Below are 21445 nucleotides of genomic sequence, written 5' to 3'. Positions count from 1 at the left end.
TGTGCTTATTTTTACAAGCTTTGTATTTTCATTATGTTTCTATATTGATATGTTTTATATTATTTTTCAGCATAAAAGGATTTTGCTTCTGTTGATATTTTGGTCTTTACTGTACTTTGCTTTTGCTGATTTTCTTGAATTATAGGTTACTTCCATCAGCAAATTCTCTCTGGAAAAATAAAACTCATGACTCGCTTTCTCTTACAGCTAAAATAAGAAAACCACATTGTGACGCCCTAATGATTTTGTACCTAATTTTGTAGTTTGAAAATTACCAGCATTTGGTTTTTAAATGAGGTCATAACTGTTATTTTTTAAAGTGACCAGCAGAGCATGGATCTGATCTCAAAGTCAACAAACTGTGGCAGGTTGGGAAGCATTTTTCAAGAGTCCAGCAGAAAGGGAATTAAATCAAATTTCAAGAATGCAGGATATTTGCATGTGAGGACCAAAATGTTTGTGACATCCTTCAGATAAATTCAGTTTGGATGCAGGATACACCCTAGGTGTGTGCTTTTGATGATTTAAACATCATGTGATTATTAATCATTTTATGGAGTTCCCAACGGCACAGCTGCCTGAGCAGATCCCTACAGGTGTCATCACACCAGGATGCTGCAGGAATAGCACCAGGAAGGTGGAAAGCCTGCAGGGTAATCATCCATCTGGCTTTGGGATTCCAAAAATAGGTGGAAAAAATCCCTGGAGATTCCCAAGCTAAACATGAAGTTATGGCAACATCCCACTATTACCTGTTACACATATCATTAATATGAGGATTTCTGTAGATAATTTCGAAGCATCTCTAAGGTCTAAGGTAATGAGTTAATTTTAGCTATCAAAAAATTAAGGATCGAGTCTAAGCAGTCATCTCAGCTTCTTGTGAACTCACGGAAACTACAGAAGAGAAAAAAGTCACCTTCAAAGAACTCACCCAAGCTGCTCCAGACACTGGTGAAAACATGACAGTAATGATCACCTGTCTCCTTCTACCAAACCAAGGCAGCCTGGACAACAGCTTGATTATACATCTAATATTTAGATGAGTATTACCAGGTGATACAAATGCTTTTCCAAACAAAACAAACCCGCACAGTTTACCAATTTTTTAGGCTGCAGAACGACTTGAAATGTATTGTTTCCCACCTACATCAGGTATTCATGGCAGACCATGAGAGAGAGGAGGATCAGGGACAGTAAGTAAGGGAAGCTGAAACTAAGGCTTCAGATGAGAGAAGTTCAGGGTTTTTTTTTCTCTGAGAAGTCAAGAAATCTAAATGGTGCAATACAGCGGTTCACAGTTACAACAGTGACCCTCCACCTCTACTCTGCCTACTCTGCCTACTTCACATGTGGAGCCCTGTGTTCAATTCTGGTCTCCTCAGCTCAAGACAAAGAGCTACTGGAGAGGGTCCAGCAGAGGCCACAAGGTTGACCAGGAGTCTGGAGCATCCCTCCTATGAGGACAGATGAGGGAGCTGGGCCTGTTTAGTCCAGTGGAGGCTGAGAGGGGATCTCATCAATCCATACAAATATCTCAAAGATGATGCCTTGAGGATGGTACCCAATTCTTTTTGGTGATGCCTGGAGACAGGATGAGGAGAAAAGAGCATGAACTAAAACACAACAAGGTTTACCACCACACAAGGAAGAACTTCTTATATTTACAGTGGCAGAGCACTGGAACAGGCTGCCCAGGAAGGTTGTGGAGTCTTCTCTCTAGAGACATTTCCAACCCACCTGGATGCATTCCTGTGTCACTGCTCCAGGTGACCCTGCCTTGGCAGGACATTGGACTGGGTAATCTTCAGAGGTTCTTTCCAACCTGGCTGTTCCACGATTCTGTGATCCTGTGATTCTGTGATATTGGTACTAAATGTCCCTTGTTTGAGGAAAACACAGACAAAAGTCTGATACTTCGTGAAATACCTTATGATAAAAGAAGTTTAATCACTGGTATGAAACCAGAAAGAGTTAAAAGGGGTGTTGGGCAATACAGCATGCAGAAATTACAGCAGGTTTGTACAGAATATGGCCATAATGATGGAAGCTGACTCTGAAGTGCAGTTAAATTGCCATGTGATCCCAGTAGCAACTGCGGTCCCATTTTCTCTTTTTATGGGAAATGATGTCATTTGGAACAGCTTCATCAGGCTAAGTGTGGAATTTTCTAAATTGAGTTTTAATGAATAGACTGGACAAAGTCATCCTCCTGCCTGCAGTAACTGAGTGTGCATTGGTGACAAAAAGCTGTTTATTTAGATACACAGGTTTTTAGATTTTCTTTTTTAGAAATAATCTTGGCAATTACCATTCATCTAAAGACTTTTAAAAAGCTATAACAGGAAACAGAATTAAAATTGTCCAAAGTAATATTTTCTAAAAATAGGCTGGGGAGCAGCACATCATTTTAAATATGACTATAATGCTAAAAGAATTTTCTTGTTCCCAACAGTGAAATACGATCCTTCTCAATAACTCATAAATGATTTATGATACAGAGTTGAGTTTCACAATGGTTCTTGTTACTGTGGTGCTAATGAGTGTGGTGACTACAGGTCCTAATCATTTGTATCACAACTTGATGTACAGCTAATGAGAAAATGAAGAGTTGTATGCTGGGAGATGTAGTCTCATCAACTACAAATATATTTAGTAGAGTGATATAATATACACAGCTGTTTTATCCTAATTAAAAGTGACGCTTGAATGTCTTGTAAATATTTATTACCATTGTCAGTGCAACAGGCCGAGCAAATCTAGGGAACTAAATAAAGTTATTAAAGAAAATATTGTAGTAATTTGAATTAGTCCAATTTCCCCTGAAAAATGTATAAATAGCAAATGAGAGCAGCAAACTCTCTGCTGTCATTACATCCTTGCAGCTTAAAATGAGGGCATCTCCAAAAAGATACAGGGCCATGTTTTCATTCAGTTTTATTTTAATAAACCCACTCAAAACACAGGTGTAGGTAACGTGGAATCTAAATTAAATCCATGATTGTATATAATTCAAAGTGCTAGGAAAGCTTTCTTGAAGTTGAAAAGGGGCATAAAAAATGAAATTTATTTTTAAATGGAGAGGGTAAAGAAACATGGCACATGCCTGCAGGAAAATTCTGTGTAATCTTGGGAAGGGAAGAGCTAGGGCTTGCATTTAAATCTCTCTAAAGTTCTGTTTCCACCAACAAATTTTACTGCATTTAACTACAAAAGCCCGAAATTTCTAAATAAAAGGCCCTTAATAGTTACCAGAACATTGAGCACGACTGAGCAGTGCTCAGTATCATGATAAGGATCACGATTAGGGTGAATACGGGGAGATCTCTGAACATTCCATCCAGCCACAGGCAGCAACAGGGAAATGGAGATTCTGCAATCCTATCTAAACACGGTCAGCTCATCTATCACAGGAAAACCATACAGCGATGAGGTTTCCTTGTATTTTTCACAGCTCTTTGAGCTCTCTCTGGGCAGGGATTTGATGTAAACTGCCCTCAGTCACTGATGAATGGTTGTCGACAGTAGGAACATAACCTGCAGTTGGAGACCTCTCCCAATATTCAATTCAGGAAATGCTTTGGTTTGGAAGGGACCTTAAAGACCATCCAGTTCCAGCCTCCTGCCATGAGCAGGGACACCTTCCACTCCACCAGGCTGCTTCAAGCCCCATCCAACTTGGTCTGGGACACTTCCAGGGATGGAAGCATCCACAACTTCTCTGGGCAGCCTGTGCCAGGGCCTCCCCACCCTCGCAGTAAAGAATTTATTCATCATTTTCAATCTAAAACTACTCTCAGTTTAAAGCCATTAACATATGGCTGTTTGCTGTGAATACTGTTAAAGATGGAAACTATCTAGACAACCTTGCCAAGCACCCGCTTCATCTTTCGCAGTCCTCGGCATCTCCCTCTGTATGCAATTCCTTCTTCACATCCTCAGAGTAACCGTGTGTTCCTAATCCTTCCTCTGAAGCACTCCTCCTGGCACCTACTCCACCTCAGAAATCCCCAGCCACGAGGTTTAACTTGCTGGAAGAAGCCATTCCCTCCAGAATCACCCCTCTCCCTTCACAGCCTCCTTGAGCATCATCCTCCCCTCCTTGAGACAAAAGAGGTTTGTCTAAAAGCTTCTCCTCTCAATTTGTTCCCTGCAGACTGGTGGGGGAGTCGCTTCATGAACACACTCCCATGTCTATTGTCCACAGGCCAGCCTTCATCAAAGGGGGCTGAAACCCGTGGGATTATTAAACCCATTATGCGTTCATTACTCGTAATCCGCTGCTGATTTTGCCAGCGGTTGCGCTTCCAACGGGAAATCCTGCAGGGCTCCGATTCAGACAAGTAGGAATCCCTTAGGAGTAGAGGACATAGTCACAAGCTGTGCCAGGGGACGTTCGGGTTGGACATCAGGAGGAATTTCTTCACACAAAAGGTGATTAGACGTTGGAACGGGCTGCCTAGGGAGGTGATGGAATCACCGTTCCTGGAGGTGTTTAGGAAATGACTGGACGTGGCACTCAGCGCCATGGTCTGGTTGACACGGTGGTGCTGGGTCGTAGGTTGGACTGGATGATCCCAGCCTAAATAATTCAGGGAGACGAGGCTGATCCCGCCAGCGCCTCGAGACCCACTGTGCGCTCCATCGTCCTCAGGCGGGCTGAGCTGCTCCCGCCACCGCACCGGGACCGGGATCCGGATCCGGATCGGAATCGGAACAGGACCGAGATGGGGATTTGGATGGGGATTTGGATGGGGATTTGGACGGGGATTTGGATTTGGATCGGGATGGGGAGCACCCGCCCCCAGCTCTCGCGCCAGCCTCTCCCCCTCAGGGGCAGGGGCGGGGCCGATGACGTCACCGCCCCGCGCGGCGCGGCGCGGGACCCGGGGCGGAGGGTGATGTAATACCCGTAACGGCCCCGCTCCGTCCGACATCCGGGTACCCTGCCGGGGTGCTGCTTTTTTTTTTCCGCCTTTTTTTTTTTTTTTTACCCTCTCTTTCTTTTTTTTTCACCTGAAAGGCTCAATTTGTCTCTTTTTTGGGGTGTTTAAATTATTTGACTTTTTTTTTTTTTTTTCTTTTTTTTAAACGGAGGAGGGAGACGTTGAGGAGGGAAAGGGCGCGGGGACGCGCGCGCGCGCTCCCGCCTCCCCTCCCCTGCGGTGTGCGCGCCTGCGCAGAGGGGCGGCGGCGGCAGCGCAGTGCGAGTGTGTCCGTGTGTCCGCCCGTCCGTCCGTCCGTCCGCGGCCGGCGCTCCGCGCGGCGCTGCGCGGGTGGGCGCGGAGCAGCTCGGGCGGGGAACGGGGACGGGGGGGGGGCAGCGGCGGCGGCGGCGGGGCGAGATGAGCGCTGGGCTCCCCCTGGGCACAGAGCCGCCCTGTGAATGAGCTGAGGCGAGGCCGCCAGCCGGGTGCCCCCCTCCGTCTCCTCCTCCTCCTCCTTGTCCCCCCCCTCCTTCCCCTTCTCCCCCGCGCACCGCCGGGAGCGCGGCCCTGCCCGCACAGCCGGCGCCAACGCCGCGGCCGGGGGGGTAAGTGGCGCTGCGCAGTGCGGGGCCGGGGCGGGGTGAGGGGGCGGCGGGGCCGGGGCGCTGCGGGGCCCCGGGGCCTGTAAACAACCGGGGGCGGCGGAGCGCGGAGAGCGCGGGAGCTCGGCGCCATCCCCGGCGGCACAGCTGGGAGCGGGCCGGGCGGCCGGAGGGAGGGAGGGAGATGGATGGGGAAGGGGAAGGGGGGGAGCGATCCCGCTGGGATGCCGCTGCCGGGAGCCCCCTGCGCAGCCCCTGCATTGCAGGCGCCTGCTGAGGGTGGGGGTGTCCCTGCAGCCCCCCGGGCACGGCGGGAGGAGGGTGAGCAGCGGGGTCTGGGCCTGGCTCAGGTAGGAGCAGCAGCTTTCCTTTTCTCCCTGCCCCCTCCTTTCCTCGCCCGGAGTTCATTTAATAAAGGCTATAAACAGCCTCTTCTCCCATCGCCGCCCAAACGCTCGGGGCAAGGCACGGACAGGGAAAAAATAAAAACAAAAAACAAAACACGCATCTATTTATAAAGCACCCCACCCTGGCGAGGGTCGGAGCATCAAGCGCTCCCCAAATAGTGACATTTTGATGCAGCGGGCGGCTTTCCCTCGCCAACGCCTTTCGGGCGTTTAAAGTTTGTGAGAGATTTCGGTGCCTTTGAAAACAATGTCATGAGCAAAGGTTGCGCTGACGATCTGCGATCTGTCACAGCGTGCGTGGTAAAAGTCCGTGGAAGAAAATGCTGTCCTCGGTGAGAAAGTTGTGCGGGGATGTGCTGGGTAATTGGGCTTGCGTGTGAAATGCCAGAGGTTCTGAGCATACGTCTAACCTTTTTGTTCTGGTTGCTGTGGTACAACGTTAAGACAGGCTGGAGGTTGACAGTTTCAGTAGAATTGATTTTGCTGACGTCTGTTCGATATGTATTTGTATTTATTTGGTACGATTAAAATATTTCTTAGTGTTGCTATGTGGATGGCAAAATTTTGTGGCTAGAGAACTAATGTTTAAGTTTACAGTAACACTTGAGAAGAGCTAAATGTTTTTGAGCTGTACCTTTTGTCAAATGGGAAAGTGCTGTGCATTGGGGTGGCCTCTGTGTTAACGTTAATGTTTAAGGTCCATAAGGTATTTAATCCAAAGGAAATATTTATTTTTAATTTTTTTTTGTGAGCAGAAGACAGTATTAGATCATGAGAGCAGTAGCTGGAAAGAAGGTTGTTTCCTTAGTTTGAAGTATTTAGTATCAGAGTAAGCAGAATCAGTATATAAAATAGAAGTTCTAGCTCTTGTGATTTCAGGGAATGAATTTTCAAATATGAGCCCTTGTAGCATTTTCCTGAACTGTTTCAGTGATTAGGTGGCTGAAGCAGGTTTTGTGAAGTACTAATGGAATTAAGGCTGGATGGCTACTGTTACTCAGGATCCTGAGTGAGTTGCCAAATAATCAAGAATTGTGCAATTTCTAGCCACATTTCTTCTCTGATAGCTTCCCATCTGTTGCTATTCATAATTTCTTCTATGAATAACATCAGGGAAAACGTGGGCCAAGGAAGTTTTGCACTATACCTGCCCAATCACAGTAGTGTTCAAGGGAAGGGTGTTAGAGGACAGCAGCTTGGATTGGTGCACCAGCATTAGTCGATCCTAAAATTTTCATTCCCAGGCCTTTCTGGGTCTCCTTTTTGTATATGAGACTGGGCTAAAAGACTTGCTGATGCATTGTGCCACTTATTAATGTTTTCCTTACAGAGATCTCTGTTAAAATACTCGGATAAACATGGAGAGGGTTTGTCTGTCCTCTCACTCTCTTCTGGCATAGCCATGTTCTTCTCATATACAAGGCCTAGCTCTGATTTACAGGTTTAGTCCTCTGCTTGGTGCTTGTCAGGTAAATCTCTCCCCTGGAGGTACAGTAGAAAACTATACCTGTTTTCCAAGTATTTCCTTAACTGTCTGTAGGTATGCTTTGGATACTTTTGTTGAAAGTGAGGAGAGATGGAAATGCCAAATGACTGGCGAAGCTTGCACGTCCAAACAAGCAGAACTCAGAGCAATTTGAATTAAAGCAGAATACTAAAAAGTTGGGGTTTTTTTCCTATAAAATCGAGCTGGTTGTTTCTTATCTGGAGTGCAGTTTATACAGTGGAGTTGAGTCATTCTTGCTGAGATAGCATTTTGAGAACTGTCGTTAAAATGCTTAGATATTTAACTCTGGCACAGTATAATTTGCAAACTTATGTAACTGGTATGTTTTTGAATGCAGCTGTCAATAAGAGATCTTATTGCACTTTTTGTTTTTACTGGAACTAGGGAATGTAAAGCAGCTGCTTTTGCAAGATGACCTAAATATAAATAATTTAAGAATAGCATATTTCTTACTAAAATGTTGACATTTCTATTGGCTTAATTTTTACGTATTCAGGTCTATTCTGATGTACAAAATACTTACGTAATTGGCTAAGCAGAACAACATTGCAATTAAGTAAGGGAATGATGCAGGTTGTGCTGATAAATAAACAAGTTTTAGAATGGGCAGTACTGTAAAATAACCATTTTGCCTCTGCAAACCAGAGACATTTTAAAGACTTGAATAGTAGTAATGTTTCAAGTCAAGATAATAGTGGTTTATCATAGTTAACCTTAGCCAAACTGCATTTATTCTTATTATAGCATGTGGACCTTTGTAATTTTTGTTCCTCTTTTCTCATAAATCATACTTGACTTTTAGTTTTTTATTAAATAAAATTGATGTATCATCTGTTTCTTTCTAAATGACGCAACTTGTCTCATTTGTTCTTTTGGAAATTAATCACTTTTTGGATAATACTTGGTTGCTGATCTCTTACTGATCCTCTGTAGTTTTAATCACATGATCCAAATTTCAGTTTCGTATACTAGGATAAAAAATAAATTTCTGTAACATTTACACATGCTTAACTACAATCCTCTTCACTGAATGAATGGCAAATGCAAAGTATCAAGTCAGTGTATACAGTATGTAATCCCTGAAAAAATTACAGTGTTCTTAGGATATTTATAAGATCATGGGAATGTGCATAAATGCACATTTTATGGTATTTTATGTACATTCCATTAACCAGAGCTAAGAAATATTTTTAAAGGAGGATTCATATATTTGAGCCATGATGTGGTGCAGATCACAGTGGAGATAATGTTTTGTACTTGCAGCTTCTTTATGTTGCTCTCTGTCTGTGAAGGAACAATTTAGCATTTATTAAGATTTAGTATTTCTAGAGTAAATCACTTGACTCTTAAGACTGGGAAGAATGTTTAGACCAAGGGAATTGTAATCAGGGCAGGAGGAGAAAGCAAGTGTGATACCATGGGAGTGAATAGGCTGATTTTTTTTTTTCCTGGATAGAGGCAGTAAGCACTGGGTGTTACTGGTGTTAAACCACTGCTGCAAGGTCTGCTTTTCTGTACTTGTCTGCTGAACTCTGCTCTGTGTTAAACCACATACTGAGTTACAGATTTCTGTCAAGTTGCTATCTTTTTTCTTATTTATTTTGTTTGTGTTTAAACACAAATACCAGTACAATTCACTAATGGATATTTCAGCTGCCTGTTGGAGTCTACAGAACAGAGTGTGTTTATAAATACATGAAACAGTTGCTCAGATTTTTTTAACAGCTCTTCTCGAAAGGTGTTTATATGTGACTAAAACAACAGAATAAAAACTTCTTTCACTGACAAATAGTTCCAATGAAGTACACTTTTACTGTTCAGGGTGTAAACTTTATAGCAGTATATAGGTATATGTATCAAAAGAGCATCTAAGAGTGCTACAAAGGAAAAAGTAAAACTGGCTAACCATGTTTCAATATTTAAATGTAGAGAAATGCAGTTTACAGAGAGAGAAAAAAGTACATTAGCCTCTTCATTGCTAACAGTTTAGTTTTCAAAAGTAAGAATATTGTAGTAGATAAAAAGGTCTTTAAAGTCTTCTAAGATAAGAATTTACAAACCCATCAAACTCAAGTGTAACATGACTTGTATTTTGATAGCTGCAGTTTAAATAAAGCAAAGCACTTCAGTGTGCTTATGGCAATACACCATGTGCAGCTGAATTATGTAGGACTGCTCAGATTTGTGATGTTGCTCTCATCTTAAATGCCTTGCTGGATTATGACCTAGAGAATGAAATGTGTTCTCATGTTTGGGTCTCAGCTGTAACTTGAAGGATTTTGTGTATCTATGTGTGCAATTCATTTTTACTGTCAAATGTCCTTGTCATCTGAAATTCGAATGGTAGCCTTAATTCTTCTTGACCATATATCATAGCTATTTGTCCATTAAGTTCTGTGGTACTTTTTCCTTAGAAATGCCCTAAAATGCAGTACCCATGAGAAGTGTGTAAACTGTGCCTGAGTTCTTTGTGCTTGGAGATGAGTTTAAGAAATTCTCCAGCTGTTAAGTAAAACCCAGTCTTTGGAAAGGAGTGCAGAATGTGGAAAAATGTGGGCGGTTAAACAGCTAGCATTAAATTGTAGGAAAATTTAATGAAGAAAGAATCAGTTGCTGTCAGTAAATAATTTTCTACTTCCCTCAGTCAATTACAGTAAGTATTTGGACAGACCCTTGTTAAAAATCAGCTGCTGCTGCTCTCTATAAAAAAACATTCTGAGGCTGCAAAGCAAGGGCCTGTAAGCTTAGGAAATGCTGGCATTAGCATTGATTTGGTATTTGAAGAACAGGTGAATCCGACAGAGTCCTCATTAAGTGACCAGAATGTTTAGAGCTGTCATGAACTCTAATTTGGAGTGAGAGGAGCACCTTTACTGCCTTGTTTATCATGGGGAAATCACCTCTTTGCTGGTAGTGATAGAAGTGAACTTGGTGATCAATGTGCCCCTTGGAGAAAAGCCTTTTGTCCTGAAAGCTTCTGTCTGTATAAAAGACTAAGAACAATAGAGTTGGGTTTTTTTCATTGGTTTCTTTTTTATATTTTTATGTAGTCTTGGGGAAAAAAAATCTATTTTATTGCAGCAGTCATCCTCTGTCCTTGTTCTTTTAATGAGATAGGAATGCTGGGGACGTGAGGGCATAATAGCTTTGTAAATAAAAGCTCTGTGTGTGTACAAATGAGCAAACTCCAGCTTTTCCTAAGCTTTGAGGATTTGACTTCCAGGTCTTAATGTGCTTCTGGCATAGTTTTGATGTCATTTCCTTGCAAGCAAAGCCAGGTTACAGCTGTAACTAACTTCAGAACATTTCCTATTTTATTGCCATTTTATTCCCATGTGTAGTCATCAGGTTTCAAGTCTCTCCTGTATGCTGCTTTTCCTATATCCTCACCAGAATAGTGTTAACGTTGCTGAGATTAGAACCCCACAAATGTTTTCATGTAAAGTGAAGGGAAATCGCTTGTGTATTATTTCATAATATTGAGTGCTTGACTAAACAGGAAGTTTTGGGGCCTTCATGCAAACATCATCTTCTAATTATTGGGCACATGCATACTGGTTGTGTTTTCTGAAAATAGTTTATTTTTATTTTACTCCCAAGCTCTATCTGTATAAACTTGATTTTCACTTGGGTTTCATTCTGCCATATTGTTAAAATAAATTGCTCTTAAGACAAACCATAAACAGTTGGCCAGTGCTTCTTGTTGAAGTTAGAAAGATCTGAAAGCTTTAAGTAGTTTTTTAAAGGAGTAGTGACATTGGTGAGCAACTAGAAACACAGAGGAGAAATTAAAGAGCAGATAGAAGGATGATTCCGTGTGTTCAGTTTTGTTGAAATATATAGGACTGTATTAACTAAATTTTTAAGATGTTTGTGGTGAGGTTATCAGTGAAACTATACAACAGAGGGATGGTGGGGTTCTGTAAGAATTTGTACACATTACCACAGGCAGCAAACAATATCAACTATAAAAAAGATGGCAATTTCCTGAACTGAGAATGACTGTGAGTGTAAATTTTTTCCCATATTTCAGGAATAGTTCATTTAATACAGTTGCTGTTTTGCTGATTTTTAAATTATTGCTATTTGAGCCTCCCTTTGTTTTTGGAGTCTCAGCGAATAATCTCATTGGGACCTTTTTCCATGGAGCATCTTTTTCCTGGTTTATTTTAACACTTAGCTAAAACACTGACAAAGACAAATTGGCAGTAGCTTGACATCACTCCAGTTGCATTTGAACAACCAGAATAGTCGTGGACAAAAGCCATTCTGGTCTAGAGGCTCTTTACCCAGTATCTTCACTCCTTTGGGTAGGGACAGGATGGGCTAGGACTCCCCAGTTATCTTGATTTTTCTGAATATGTTTAGCTAAACTCGACAAAAAAAGTAAATGCTTTTTGTTTGGTTAGGTTTTTCTTTTTTTCCTTTGACACAGAAATGGCAGTGGAATTATGTGAGCCTTCTGCTAAAGAAAACATTGCTCTGTGAATCTTTAACTTTTTAATGTGGCAGGTATTGTTGGATTGGTAAAACTGACAGTGAATGAAGATACTGAAGCTTCAAGCTGTAAATAAGAGATTAAAAAAAAAAAAGAAACTTAGAGAAAAGGGGGCTTTTAGCTATTATTTGAATTATTTGATAGGTTCAGATTTGTTAAATTCTTGCACTCTAAGTGGCTTGTACTCAAGTAGGAATTTTCAGTTAGGCCCCCAATGCTTAGGGGTGGGGAAATGATCTGCTCTGATGAGAAATGGCAGTGGCAGAGCACTCGTGGTATTACAAATACTGGAAAAAATTGTAACTCAACTTTTATGACTTACTATAGCTCCATTCTTCTGAGTTGTCTCTTTCTGTTTCCTTTTCACCCATGTTTTCTTTGTGGTGAAACCGTTGCTGTGTGCAGTTCTGTTGGAATGGCTGTGTAGCACTGTGTACTCCTTCTGTCATGAGCAGCTTGGTTGGAATCCTTAAATTCACTTGTTTGCCTTGCTCTTTCAAAAAATTTGAATCTTATTGCATCTCATTGATATATAAACTGAAGCAAACCTTTCTTTTTCCTAAATTCTGTCTACACAGACTGCAGCTTCCTTGGATCTTCTCGTTCTTTTTTTTTGTGTTGCTTCAATGAGGTTCTGAATTTTGGCTGGAGCCTGCAGGAATTTCTACACTGTTAACAAAGCAGTTGTCTAAGCTTTTTTGTCTAAAATTGGTGTCTTTTGTTTATCTTCCAACATTTCTAAGTAAGAAATCTTTGGAAAATGAAGCATAATCAGAAAGGTGCTGAACTCAGCACCAGCATGGACATGTTTTCTGCTTATTAATGCTTTCAAGCAAGGACCTTGGCATTTTCATTCTCATGCTGCTCAGACAGCAGCACATGAATTTATGCAGTTACCTCTTTGATTTTCATAGATCTTTTTAGTGCCATTTTGGTTGTCTACATAGTTTTTCATGGTGATTGGGTTGATCATACTGTGATGCTGCTGTGTTGTTTCATTTTTTTTTTTCTTGTATGCCTTCCCACTTCTAATTTGTAGTACAGATATTTAGAAAGAAGCAAGAACTCTGTCTGGGCCAAGAAATACTCACTGAATCGTGTTCCGAGGGTGCCAGTCACATCAGGATCCTGATGAGTGACTGGTACTCTAACTTGCAAGTTGTATCTCCTCTTAGAATCAATGTCGGGATTTTTCATTCCCAGCAGTGATCTTGGTGATTCTGGAAAGAATTTAGTTTCTTCCATAACTGACCAGATTGCAAAATTAACTCCATAAAGAATTCTTGAAACTACATCACTATCTTTCAAACTTCTGAAGGAGCAATTTGTTAGAGGTGAATTATCTATTTCAATGTCCAGGGCTTCCTTTTGCAAAAATCAGATTACACATGTCTCTGCTGGAGAGAGTTTGAACCTCAGCCAAAATACACTCATATTAAGAAGCTTCTCATTTAACCTTGGAACAGGTTTAGTTGTCTGCAGGAAAGGTAGGCAGGAGCAGAAAATAATGTTTTAAGAAGAAGCTGAAACATGTTGTTGGAGGGAGGGTGTTAACTTAGAAATGGTTACCTTCTGTGTTCCAGAAGGCTTTAATAATCCTCTCCTAAATCCTACCTGCCCTGCCATACACACCACGTGGGATAAAATATTTTGCTGCTTAGTACAGGGAGGCATTTGGAAAGGCTGTCAGCTCCTAGCAAGGAGAAGGGATTTTAAGTTATACTTAAAAAAAAACCACCTCTCTGAACAACTTAGTGAAATGGCAGTGCCTGTGGACCAGCTATTAAGAAATCAGAGCTCATAGGTATCAGAAGTTCAGTAATTTAGTATTTTCTGCTGTGCTGTGAAGTTGTAATAGCCATCACTGTTGCATATTAATTACTGGGAGAGAGGGAGGGTAAATCGAGGAAATTTGGAGCAGTTCATACTTTCCTTCATACTCACAGAGTTATTAACTTGCTTCCTCTGTTATTTTCTTTTTCTGTCTGCCACAAGCCATACCTCCTACATCTGTCCTAAACCAAAAGGTTCTTAATGTTATTAGAAATTTTCTTACCCATATGGGTAGTTTATGTTCTTCCTTTTGCAGCTGTCTTACTTAAATATAACACAGACTACAGTTGCATCCCCAAGAAACAAATGTTCTGGAAATGGTGTGTCAGTCTGTGTTTATTGAAATAGCCCCACTTTTGTATTTTCATCTACTTCTTTTTCATAAACAGTTCACGTCTTCTAGCTGGCCATGTATTCCTGTGTCTGAAAGTACACATTCAGAAACATCAGCTGTAATTTTTTGGTGTTTTATTGATGTTTCAAACCATGAGTGCCAGAACTCAGTCATATAGCCTCCAATAGTTTTTAAATAGTTTCATTGGCAAGAGGCTTTTTCATGACTTCATTCAGCCCATGACTGTGGTGTAATTATGTCTCCTCATCTGCGTGTTCTGTTTTATTTTAGTCATTCTTCCGATCCCTGGGATGTTCTCTGACATGTTGTTTGTTAAAATTAATTGATTTGGGGCATCCAGTATGTACTGTCAGTTTTTCATTCAAGAGGCTGTAACTTCTGAAAATGTTTCCATGTTTGCAGAATTACATGCTGTCTGCTACTGCATCCAGCCTGCTTAAGGCAGAGGGAAAAGTCCTGTGGATCAGGCTGGAGCTGAAGTGAACAAATGCCCTTTTTCTAGTCAGTAGCAATCTGTATAATTTGGTGACTTGCTCTGTGTCCTGTAGTTCAAGTAAAGGTTGTAATCTTTCTCTGTGGTCCTCATTACAACACACGGGGTGTAATGTCACTGAGAGAGTTGTTCCAGGAAATTGGAGTGTGGGGGTATTTCTCAGCTTAGTTAGAACAAGTGCCTGTGACTTCAGTGTGGTTCCTGTAAGCAGCTTATCCTGGTGGAATGAATACAACTTGAACATTGTTTAAAAAGGATTATTAATTTACATACTGTTCAAGTGAAAGTTTCAAATGGGGGTGGTTAGTTTTCTTGGACAAAACTATCAAATCTCTGTCAAAATCTTTGGAAAAATAAATTTATATTTCTGTAGGGGTATATGGAGTTGCATTAACTGGCCTTTGTGAATAATTTAGGGCTTATCTTCATTTGAGCCTTCAGGCAAATGAACAAGCAAATAGCAAAGCAGTAAAATTTATTTTCCTGTGTAGCAGAAAGCATTACAGTTGTGCTGCCTGGATAGCACAATTTGAGGAACAAATGAAGGGGCAAAGAGATTTCATGCATTCCAGTGATGTATCTGTGGTTGTCCATGGTTGTCCATGGCCTGGTATACTAATTACCCTCCTTTTATTTTGCCACTCTGTTCTCCACTCAGTTGCATCTACTTTCAAGGAGTTTAGCTACTGACTCTTTGGCATGCTCCATTCATTATTTCAGTTTTGTTTCTAATGCTGCAGTCCTTTGAATTTTGGCACTCTTAGGTTTTATCCAAGATCTTGTTATTTGTGTTGATTTTTCTAGGCTGTGTACAGTATTCTTACTTTTCTGTCTGCAAACCACAACTTGAGTTTTCTGTGCACTTGCTGGAGAGGCTGTCCTTCAGTTTGACCTCCAGAAAATCAGTGCTTCAGAAATCGTGGTTCAAAGGCACTCGTAGATGCAGAGATGCACCCCCTGCACATTAATTTCTGTTCACAGGGGTCCATTTTCACATCTAGTTTTGTTCAGATGTCTCTCTGCTCTTCAGAGCCAAAATCCAGAAACTTTGACTGCAGAAAGCTCTTTCTTTTAGTACCTAAAACAAATGGAAATCATTGATATGGAAATGGTGATGTAAGAATCAGATTAAAATTGAAACTTGCTTGGCTGATGGCTATGCAGTTCTAGCACCAGATGATGTGTGAGAGTCACCATTTATGAAGAAAATGTTGCACCTCTGACCTTTTTACAAGGCACCACCCTTACAGTACTGTTCAGAATGGTCCTTCTTTAAGGAAAAAAAAGGTGGTGTATGTTTGCCACTAAACTTCATTATTAAAGTGCCTTTTCTCTTACTTTGCCTTTAATAACAAGAGGAAGAATGTCTCCTTCAGTACATATGTGCCTCTTTCAAGCATCCCAAAGTTGAGGCTTCCAGAGTAGAGGACTGGTTTTGTCTCCTGCCATGGGACTGCAGTTTTCTGACATGACTGTAGATATGCGTGACTGGATTAAGAGTGTAAAATTATTTGGAGAATGAAGGTCATAAAATGAGAGCTCCTCTTAGGAAAGATAACTAAAGATGTAAAGAGAGGCTGAATTAAGCCATGTTCAGGATCTGTTTTATGTATTGCATGAATTGCATGCAGTCCGTTTTGGGTCTGTGTTTTTACATAACAAAGTCATGCTGTAACTTGGGCACTCAAACTGCTATAGGTTAATCAGATTTGCATACAGAGTTATGTGCTTAACCAAAGGTGTCATTCCAACTCAGTCACTGTAGTGCACAAAGCACCTTATCAAAGAATGACAGATGTGCTCATCATTTAGGTAGACACAGTGTGTGAAAGATGTTTCCATAGATATGGAGTCAAAGACAGGTCTAAAAGGTATTTTTAGTAGGAAGGAAGCATGGCTTTCTGATGTCAGCATTTATCTGTGTGTGTCCATCCCTTCTTGTAAAACTAAGATTCTTTTTGTTCATAGCTAAGACTCTGGAAATTCTTCAGGTTTTAACTACACATTAAGGGTATGGGGAGAGAAGTAGCAGGTAGTCTCCAATTCATCAGAATTCAGAGATTGGTCAGTTTTAACTGAAATTTTTGTGAATGAGAATTGAAATTCTGGAAAAAACCTAAAGGTCTAACACATTCATCCTATCCTAAGTAAACAATGCTTTTTCTACAGATACAGTGAGGATTTTGAGAACCTGGCCTATTCTCTTGCAGGCTTAGACTGCTGTTCTGGTAAAAGTCTGGTTAGCTGGAGTGTGGCAGGGAAAACAGCTGCAGTGTTTTATTGCAGTTTTCAGAGGGGGATCACTTCATGCTGTGGGCAGTTTCTGAAGGAGTTGTTCAGTGGCCACATTGTGGTTTTCCTTTTGCCTGGCTGTATTCTCATCCGTGGTGGTCAACTCTCACCCCTGAAAAACCCTGGATCAACATCTCACCTACAAAGCTTGGCTTAAAAGATCACCAGCTTTCAGGTTGCCTCCTGGGAAGGGATAAGGCAATTTGGTATTTAAATGGAGAGTGATTTGTTAACTTAGAAGGTGTGCTAGCAGTTCTGTAGTTGTTAGAATTTCACACAGGCTGTCTGTACATATTTCTAATTTACATGATAAACTACTAAGCAGGACAAACAGTTTACAAAGCACAGCTCTGAATGTTGTGTACATACTAAGGTGAGAGATTAGAAGAAAAATGTCCCTTATTAGTCCAGATTTTGACAGTGTTTGTGGTCCATGTAACTGTACCCTGTCCTTAATGTTTTTCTGTTTTATTATAAATACAGCAATAATGTCAAATACCTTACCAAAGTATATTTTCCAGGGCAGTTTCTGCTTTTTTCAGCTCTAAATTAAGGTGAAAAAGTTGAATATCTGCCTTCTGTTTAATGATCTCCTCAACAAAGAGAACATTCGGTGTTAAACTGTCCTCCTATCATAGAATGCATAAAAAGTATTATTCAGCAAAATAATTCCCCATGTGATTTATAGCAGCATTCTGTTATTATTTTGATCACTCTGACTTCACTAGAGTTGTATGTGAAGATAAAAACATCTTAAGTCATATTTTTTTCCTAGCAACTGCAGTAATGTGAACCTCCTGCATGTACTTGGGACACAAGACACACACCGTGCACACTGTTTTGTTGGTTAGTTACAGCTTGCTTGGGCATCAATATTTTGTGTTCCCTTGAGAAGAGACAGAACTCCAGAGCAGGGTTTGTAGTGAGGGGAAGCAGAGGTGAATCGCTGCTGCCATCCCCATACAGCTGAAGTATGTGTTTTGTTTTTGTTAACACAGCATATGAGCCAAAGAGTGCATAACCCGTCCCCGTGCCTCCCACTTGAATCACTGTTGTGGTGAGATAAAATAGAAACGTTTCTTGACTGTTTATTGGAACGCAGATGTTTCAGAAAGGTTGACAGTGGCTGGAAGAGACAGTGTGAAGAGCTTTGTTGGATCTATGGTGTCACTAATGGCAGATGCCGTATTGTAATAAAAGCATGTTAGAAAAGTGTGATGTTGTCACTTAGAAAACTGGTCAAATACATTCCATGGTTAAGGTGAACATTTCTAAAACCTCTGGTGTACTGATTTTTCTGCTAGTGAAGTGGTTAGTTGGGGCCTTAGGTAAAATCTTTCTGAGGTTCTTCTCACAGCTAATTTTTGTCCACAGTCTTCAAATAGAACAGCTCATAGGTTTGTTCCATTACCTTATATTGTATAACAGTGATTTTCAGACTCTTTGATGCTTCCCAAGGCATAATTTGCAAGTATGTAAAATATGTGACCTATTTTGTACAATTTTTTAATAATGAATGCACAAATAAAGCAATGTGGATTAGAAGGGTGGGTTGGATGGTTAGGGTGTGAAAACCATGAAGATAAACCAGTCAGTTGACACTGCCTGCAAATATAACTCTTATTCTCTTAATCATGAGTATTTGCTGCATCACATCCCAAGGAGGAAGTGAAGGAGGAGAGGGCGTGCAGTGTATGGGTCTGGCTTGAATCTTGATTCACACAAGAATATACAATACATGTGATTTTATTTCCAAACAGATTTGTCAGGGGCAGTTGTCTTTCAGTGAAGCATGAATACATGAGGGTTTTAAGTAAATCTGCAGCACAGACATCTGAGAAGCTACTGCGTAATTTAACTGAAAATCTAAGGATGAGCTTTCACAAGATGGCTGAGCCAAACTAATGGCTTGCTGCTGCCTAAAGGGACAGCTGCTCTGTTCCTTCCCAGTCCTGCTGCTAGTTTATCCAATGTTGCTTTTTCCTTTATGCAGACTCTGGCATCCTCTTGGTCATTCTTAGATTTATCTGTTAAAAAACACCAAACAAATAACAGCCAAACCCAAAAAACCCTAATCAGTTTGCTTTCATTTCCCTATCACAACCAGAAAAGCAGTGTTAGCAGGAATTTGTGGCCAGTAGGTAGGGGTCTAGGGAATTCCAGTGTCCTGGAAACATTGAACTCTTTCATGGCTCAGTAGTTGCAGGGAACAGCCATTCAGATATGTGCCAGTTAACAAGTCCTCTTTGAAACTGATTTCATACATAGTTCTATTAGAGGCTTTTTTCAGAGCCGTGAATGACAGTGAATATAAATTTTTCAAGTAAAACAGCTGAAAACACAAAAATATGAAAAGTGCAGTTCAGCTTGTAGTAGTGTCCCTGTTTAAATTAGATGCAAGCAATGCAAATTTGACTGGAGACAGAGAAAAATCTGCTTTATAGCTGTGTATTTTGGTCATCTTAACGTTACTTGTACCATTATATTTTATCTTCCAACAGGATTTGTAAATGAGACGTTTAGGAAATATCTTAATAATCCTTTTTTTTTCTTTTTTTGTAGAACTGAAGGAAGGTCACCATGGGAGCATTTTTAGACAAGCCAAAGATGGAGAAGCATAATGCCCAGGGGCAGGGGAATGGGCTGCGTTACGGGCTGAGCAGTATGCAAGGCTGGCGCGTGGAAATGGAGGATGCACACACGGCTGTGATTGGTTTGCCAAATGGACTTGATGGATGGTCGTTTTTTGCTGTCTATGATGGGCACGCTGGATCACAGGTTGCCAAGTACTGCTGTGAGCATTTATTAGATCACATCACGAGCAACCAGGATTTTAAAGGGCCAGATGGGCCACCATCTGTGGAAAGTGTAAAGAGCGGCATCAGAACAGGTTTTCTGCAAATTGATGAACACATGAGAGTCATCTCCGAGAAGAAGCACGGCGCAGACAGAAGTGGGTCAACAGCTGTGGGTGTCATGATTTCTCCCCAACACACATACTTCATCAACTGTGGAGACTCGAGAGGTTTGCTCTGTCGAAACAGGAAGGTTCACTTCTTCACACAGGATCACAAACCAAGTAACCCGCTGGAGAAGGAGCGCATACAGAATGCAGGCGGCTCCGTAATGATTCAGCGTGTGAATGGCTCCCTTGCTGTTTCAAGGGCACTTGGGGACTTCGATTACAAATGTGTCCATGGGAAAGGTCCTACAGAACAGCTGGTCTCACCCGAGCCTGAAGTTTATGAGATTGAGAGATCAGAAGAAGATGATCAGTTCATCATCCTGGCTTGCGACGGTATCTGGGATGTTATGGGAAATGAAGAGCTGTGTGACTTTGTAAGATCCAGACTTGAAGTCACTGATGACCTTGAGAAAGTTTGCAATGAGATAGTTGACACCTGCTTGTACAAGGTAGCCAGACTTGAGAGAAGGAGTTTACTGTGTTTTCGCTATTAGAAGTTTATGAACAAGTTAATAATAACTTTGCTTCCAGTCTATAAATATTCAATTGTTTATGGTAACATGACTTTGACAGTGATGACCTTGTTTCCTACAAAAATGGTGATAGAGCGGGAACGCACACACAACACAAGCAATGTTTTTCTGGGTGATTTTGGTTAATTAGGAGGTTATAATCATGTACAGATACACTGTGATCAGTGGAAAACTAGAAGCTGATGGGAATTTATGGGCAAGCAGCTAAAGACAATAACTGCCCTTTTCTATTTCATTACATACTTTACAAAACCTTAACTCTTAAGACTTACTCAGGCTAGAGAGTATTTTTTCCCCTTATAATTTTCTCCTGTTTCCTTGGGCATGTAGTCGTAACACTACTGTCATATTTACATCAAGATAAATGCAGAATCAATGAACCTTGACTTCATAGTTTGAAGACCTGGCTTCTTAAGTTAGTTTTTATTTTGGTTTAATTACTGAATTTCTTATTCACTGTTGGGTGAGGCAGCTCTGAAACCAGCTCAAGCAGAAGAAGATGAGACTATTTGGTTTAACAGAACTATGTAACTTTGTTTGCATTAACATCTACTTTGTATTAATAAGTTGCACTCTGATGCAGTTACTGAGTTTCATAGCTTGATACTTATTTTGCAAAGGCAAATTGGAAGTCCTAGACTAAAAAAGCCGGCTCTTTTCTAAAGAAACAAGACAACATCCCATACGGCTAACAGGATCATTGTTTCCCATCTGGAAAATTGTAATTGCTTTCCAACACCTTGACAGATTGATGATGGTTATAGTTTTGTTTGCTAATCCTAAAATCAAATACCAGGAAAGGAACAGTGGCTTGTGGATGCTGTAAGCTTTTCAGGAGCCAACTGTAGGAACCTCCTCATACCCATATACTGTTGTTTCTGCACACTGTCTTGTTCTTGATCTTGCTGCCATCAGTGGAGTTAATTAGTGTTAAGAGTTAAACTTATGGATGCATGTTTGTAGGCCAAGGCATAGGAGTATTGAAAGTAAACCAAACGGTTACTTTGTGTAAGCAGAATGTGTTTGTATTTT

At 41.0% G+C, this 21445-nt stretch overlaps 1 protein-coding gene across 4 annotated transcripts in view; it reads left to right on the top strand.

The window, feature by feature from the left end:
• Window positions 1–5132: 5132 nt before the first annotated feature.
• Window positions 5133–21445, top strand: part of PPM1A (protein phosphatase, Mg2+/Mn2+ dependent 1A) — a 35052-nt gene continuing 18739 nt past the window's right edge. For 2 of the 4 annotated variants that reach the window (XM_058854227.1, XM_058854218.1), the window contains exons 1-2: window positions 5133–5533; window positions 19478–20329. In XM_058854227.1, coding sequence (XP_058710210.1) covers window positions 19496–20329 — 834 coding nt within the window. In that variant the 5' untranslated portion in view covers window positions 5133–5533; window positions 19478–19495. The remainder of the gene's footprint in view (window positions 5534–19477; window positions 20330–21445) is intronic. The other 2 variants (XM_058854235.1, XM_058854240.1) reach the window with 2 other exon arrangements.

This window comes from Poecile atricapillus, chromosome 1, assembly GCF_030490865.1.
Source record: "Poecile atricapillus isolate bPoeAtr1 chromosome 1, bPoeAtr1.hap1, whole genome shotgun sequence".
In the NCBI taxonomy this organism is placed as follows: Eukaryota; Metazoa; Chordata; class Aves; order Passeriformes; family Paridae; genus Poecile; species Poecile atricapillus.
Note: the sequence above shows the minus strand (reverse complement) of the source record. Positions and strands in the feature narration are given on the sequence as shown.